The 5,886-nt window shown below is 41.5% G+C and overlaps 1 protein-coding gene across 1 annotated transcript in view; it reads left to right on the forward strand.

Annotated features, from left to right (window-relative positions):
- The first annotated feature begins 5,516 nt into the window (after positions 1 to 5,516).
- The window catches only part of LOC116561103 (tetratricopeptide repeat protein 30B), a 6,709-nt gene continuing 6,339 nt past the window's right edge, over positions 5,517 to 5,886 (forward strand). Inside the window, exon 1 of the mRNA XM_032292848.1 lies at positions 5,517 to 5,842. Within this exon, the coding sequence (XP_032148739.1) occupies positions 5,756 to 5,842 (87 nt within the window). The 5' untranslated portion in view covers positions 5,517 to 5,755. The remainder of the gene's footprint in view (positions 5,843 to 5,886) is intronic.

Raw genomic sequence — 5,886 nt, forward strand, 5'->3', positions numbered from 1 at the left:
TTGACAAGTCTGCCTGGGCTCCAAGGTGTTCTGATACATCCTCTGAAATCCAGGTAGGAGCTGCCATGCCTCCACCACTCTTATATTCTACATGCCTTCAAAATTAGCACTATTTGGATGTGGATGCTGCCAAAGCTTACAGCTTGGACTCCCTGGAGTGACAGCACAAGTAAAACCTGGGGCTACTTGAGCCACCAGTATGCAAAAGCAGCAGCCTGAAGTGGCCCTGGGCAGCAGTTTCACAGAAAACACCCCAGGCTTGTTCCTCAAAACCATTCTGAGGTCTTAGGCCTCTGGGCTTTTTTCCCAGTGTCCTGATACACAGCACTTGGCTCCCTTTTATCCATACTAACCTTTTCAGCAAGTAGTCTCTTGACTGTACCCTTGAATTGTTCTCTTGAAAACACTCTTTCATTTCTCATGGTTGGGCTGCAAATTTTTCAAACTTTTACACTCTGCTTCCCTTCTAATTATAAATTCCGCCTTTAGATTATTACTTTGCTGTGCTGTAACTGAGCATAAGCTATTAAAAGTAACAAGATCACTTCTTGAATGATGTTATTCTTAGAAATTTCTTCCACCAGACACAAAAGTTCATCACCATTAAGTGCTGCCTTCCATAAATCTCTAGGGAGTAGAAGACATACTGCAGCCAATTTCTTTGCAACTGTGTAACAAGGATGGCCTTTACTTCAATTTTTCAATAAGACATTCTTCACTTCCATCTGAGATCTCATCAGCACTTGCATCTGAGACCTCATCAGCATGGCCTTTATTGTCCATATTTCTATCAGCATTTTCGTCACAATCACTTAAACAATCTCGAAAAAGTTCCAAACTTTCCCTCATCTTTTCATCTTTTTCTAAGCCCTCACCAGAACTGACCTTAATGCTCTGTTCATTGCATACAGTCTCTTTCTAGCCTGCTCCTCCTTCAGATTCATTCAACCATTGCCCATTATACAGTTCCAAAGCAGACTCCACATTTTTAGGTATCCACAGAGCAAATCCCACTCATCGGAACCAATCTTCTGTGTTGGTCCATTTTGTGTTACTCTAATAGAATAAATACCCAAGACTGGGTAATTTACAAAAAAAGGAGGTTTAGTTAGTTGATGGTTCTGCAGGCTGAGAAGTACAAGAAGCATGGTGCCAGCATCTGCTTAGCTTCTGGTAAGGGTGTTTGTGCTGTATCCTAACATGGTAGAAGGTCAAAGAGGAAGTGGACATATGTGAAGGTGCAAAACACAAGGGCATCTTGCCTTGTAACAACCCACTCTTGTGGGAACTAATCCATTTCCACGAAAACTAATCCAGTCTCATGAGAGCAATAACTATCACTACTATTGGAATGGCACCAAGCCATTCATGAAGGATCCACCCCAATGACCCAAACAACTCGCAGCACCACAGTGCCAGTAATCAAATTGTGAGATTTGGTGGGAAAAAACCCATGTCCAAACCATAGCAATACCATAAACCCAGAAATAAAAACCATTTATCAAAAGCAAGGCATATTTAAGAAGAAAATATATTACTATTTAAAATATTAATAGAGCTGGAACTACCAGAGAAAAAAGTTAAATCCCATAACTGAAATGCCTAAAGAAAATGCCCTGGAATGAATGGGAGGACAGGAATAACAAGTAGAAAGTGGTTTTTCAGAAACCACTTTCCTTTATTAAGGAAGATGTTTGACCACAGCTGTGGTTGAAATACTCATAAATTAACAATATTTACCAACAAGAAGTAGTTATTTTCATGAAACAATCACTTCCAGTTAGTTTTTTTTTTTTTTTTTTTTTTTTGGGGTGGAGTTTCGCCCTTTTTACCCAGGCTGGAGTGCAATGGCGCGATCTCGGCTCACCGCAACCTCCGCCTCCTGGGTTCAGGCAATTCTCCTGCCTCAGCCTCCTGAGTAGCTGGGATTACAGGCACACGCCACCATGCCCAGCTAATTTTTTGTATTTTTAGTAGAGACAAGGTTTCACCATGTTGACCAGTTAGTTTTAAAAGAGACTGCCAAATAGAATATACATGCCTCTTTTGGCAGGCAGAAACACAAACGTGTTAAGAGCCAAACATCATGCTTTTTGCTCCTATATATTTTACCTAAATGGAATTCTTCTACATGGTGAACATACCTCTGCTTATTCAGCAAAATCTACTGTGAGTCCTAAACTATTTCCTGAAAGCTAAATTCCTTTCGATAAGGCACTAAATCATTTTATTGTAAACACCAAATGCTTTCCTACTGCTGGGAGTGGTATTATAGACTGACTTTTTGATATGCGGTCCAGCTTTTCAAGATTTTGTTATAAGCAAAAAAGATATTTTATGATATTCTACCCTGTTTATTGCTTTCCAGAATTTCTATCATTAATTAAAGGGCCTCCCTTCCGTCCTCCACCACCCAAAAAACTAATCTATTCCTCATATGCTTATCAGAGACCAAATAAAAGTCGGTCTATCACAGCAGCAGTGATGGTCATGCCAATTTCACAGTGTGATCTGTGCACTCATTTCATTTTGAAAATGACCCTGCCCCCCATCTGTCTAAGCCGAATGTCCTGCTTTTTTCAAGCCAGGCCTCTGGAGCAGCATCACATGAAAAAAGGAGGAAGAGACACAGAACAACCTCCCCCTTGCCCATTCCAGCTGCCATGCTCAAAGGTACCCACACAAAGAGGAGAACCCCAGCTGAATCCTGGTAGGGATCCCAGAAATTTGGAGGAGAAAATATAGTCCTTTTACTTTTCATATATTTTCAGGAAGCCATTTGAAGGTGAATGCTTTCATGATGCAAATACAACTCTGCAAAATAGAGAGAACAGTGAAAGATAGGAAAGACAATTTCCCATTTCCGTGTTCTGTCTCCTTACCTTAATTCATTGACAACTTATCCAAGGTAACAGATCAATATATAAGAATTTTATTTTATTTTTTTTTAGAGTCAGAGTCTCACTCTGTCACCTAGACTAGGGTGCAGTGGTATGATCATGGCTCACCACAACCTCAAATTTTTGGGCTCAAGTAATTCTCCTGCTTCAGCATTCTGAGCTGGGACTACACATATGTACCTCCATGCCCTTTTTTTTTTTTTTTTTTTTTTTTGTGGAGAGGTGTGGTCTTCTTATGTTACTCGGGCTGGTCTTGAACCCCTGGCCTCAAGTGATTCTCCCACCTCAGCCTCCCAAAGCTCTGGGATTACAGACATGAGACACAGTGCCCGGACTGAGAATTTTTAAATATTAAGCCTCTTGGATATTGTTTCCAAGGGACAAGTGTCAATTAGGCAGCCACTAAGCAGAACACCCCCTACTCCTTGATTATTGAGCAGCACTAGCTAGCATCTTTCAATCTACAAACAGTTGTGAGTTGAAAACTGGATAAGGCTCTAGCTGAGATTGGATAGAAAGAAGCCTTGAAATAGGGTTACAGTGGCCTTCCTCAGCTGCTTTCCCTGGTGTTCTTGCATGGTCCACAGCTACACTTAACCCCTCTAAAATGAGCGTACTTTGTCCCTTTCTTGGTATTGATGCAGTATGAGGTTCCTCGTCTGTTCTCATGTAGAAGGAGAGAACTGTGACAAACTTCTCCGCAAGATGGAATATATGAGTACATGAAGCCAACTGCTTTATAGTATAGCATTCAGATGACTACTGAAGTTCCTTTTTAGGTATACCAGGTGACCATCCCCAACTAATCACTTCCTAATACCTGCTCACAGTTACAACTTAGTCTAAGAAGTTCAAATTTCCACTGCCCAAACCAAGGTGGCTGGTTGCTTTAACAGGAAAATAACAACATAAAAAATGCAAGACACTAATATTCTCCTATAATTGGGCCCATATATGACAGACAGAGTTAATTCATCAGTGACTACTACCTACAGAACTTAGCTTTGGAATGTCATGGTTCAGCTGCTTCTTATCTAGCTGTGTGATCTCGAGCAAGTTACCTAATCTTTCTGATTCACATGTTCACAGTAATATGCAGAAAACAAGTTGGTTATTATGGTTCAAAATAATATATATAGGTCTTCTAATAGAATGCAATGCAATATGGTCGGTGTTGGCTCCAAAATTTATATGTAGAAAAGATTTACAGACAGCAATACTGTTGAAGAGGCAGTAAGGTACCTGCATTGAAGTATTAAATTACATAGTGAAGACATGCTCTAACTTGGACTGTTTATCTTGGGTGGCAGTGAGGCCAATGGACATCATGGAAGACTACAAAAGACAATGCCCTGTCCCAGGCCACCATATGATAGATGTTAATGAATTACAACTATTATTGTTACCTTGAAAACTACACTATTTACAAGTACTTCACTGGGATAAGTCAAATTCATATTTTGCTATCTTGTCTATGTTCCTAATTCTTGATTGAAAAATTGTATTTATTCTGCCTGCCTTAAAGTCTATGGTCTCCAGGTCAGTTTAATCTATGGGTATTTTTTAAATTACTAATTAGATATAATTTCATAGATTAATTAAGCCCCTTGTTTTCTGCAGCCCCATCATGGGCATTATTGAATTGAAAAAAATTTTTACAAAAATAGCCCCAGGATAATAAAATGGAATCTACAGCATCTATTCCAAATATATAACAAAGAATTAAAACCCAGAATGATATCTTGTACAGTCTAGCAAATCCGCATAGAAATCTTCAAACTAAGCGTCTGGAAAAAGTATAGGCAATCTTTTTTATTTTAACAGAATAAAATCCACATTTCTCAGCTCAATATTCAAAATTCCTAGAAGCCTGACAAGTACAACCAGAGCATGTCTGTCTCTCACACACACACACACACACACACACACATCTCTGGCTGACTAATTTAGCAGTTAAGAGAGTAAAAATCCATTGGGAAAGGAGCACATTTTAGTCTTGCATTTTCCCCTCGTGAAAAAGACTGAGGTCATGCATTTCTCCAGCGTTTCTACTTAGTAGTGAAAGTTGGAACTCTAGCGCAATGGGGATGGCCAAGGGTAAACGCCAACATACACACAGTAATATTTGTTGTTATGGGAAAAAAAGAGCGGGCGATACTTGGACCTAAAACCGAACCTTTCCCAGTACCAATTAAGATTCACAGCACCTTTTTCTCATTAACCTCTGGAAACTACCAAATGAAGGATTCCTGTTCGGAGCTCTATTCTGTTCTTACAAACTGTGCCTTTGGGGTAGCCTAAAAAGAACCTGCTCTAATTCTAGGGGAATTCAAAGAGATAACTCGCTTTTTGCCACCCAGGTCCTTTTACTAAAACTAAACCAAAAGCCAGCATTGGTATAGTGTACAAGGCTCAAAATCGCCAGTAACGTGGGGTCGGAAACCTTCCTCCGTCGCGCCAGACACCGAGGTGGCACAACACACACAGACATCTCATTTTTAAAGGGCAGAGAAGGAGGGTGATGACCTTGTGTTCCCACGGGCCGCGGGGGCTGGTCTGTACAGCAGAGACTACACCTCCCAGCATGCAGCGCGGCCATCACCCAGACCGCGGCGCAACTGGAACGGTGCATGCCGGGATGGGGAGGTTCGGTTTCTGAACAACCCAGAGAAGTAGCTTTTCCCCACCTGACTGCTGTCACTCTGCAGTTCAGAGTCTTTGAAGATCAAACCAAACTTGAGAGACTGAAGAGAATAGTCCCTTTTCATTCCTAACAGACTTCTTGCGGCAAAGTAATAGGCAGTCTTCCGTTTCCGGTTGCCGTGGTAACTACAGACAAAACAGCCGTGGCGGTTATGGCCGGCCTGAGCTGCGCGCAGATCCCCGACGGGGAGTTCACCGCGGTCGTGTACCGGCTCATCCGCGATGCCCGCTACGCCGAGGCAGTGCAGCTGCTGGGCCGAGAGCCTCAGCGGAGCGCGCGGAG

This window comes from Sapajus apella, unplaced genomic scaffold (assembly GCF_009761245.1).
Source record: "Sapajus apella isolate SASKATOON/1434 unplaced genomic scaffold, GSC_monkey_1.0 scaffold28, whole genome shotgun sequence".
Lineage (NCBI taxonomy): Eukaryota > Metazoa > Chordata > Mammalia > Primates > Cebidae > Sapajus > Sapajus apella.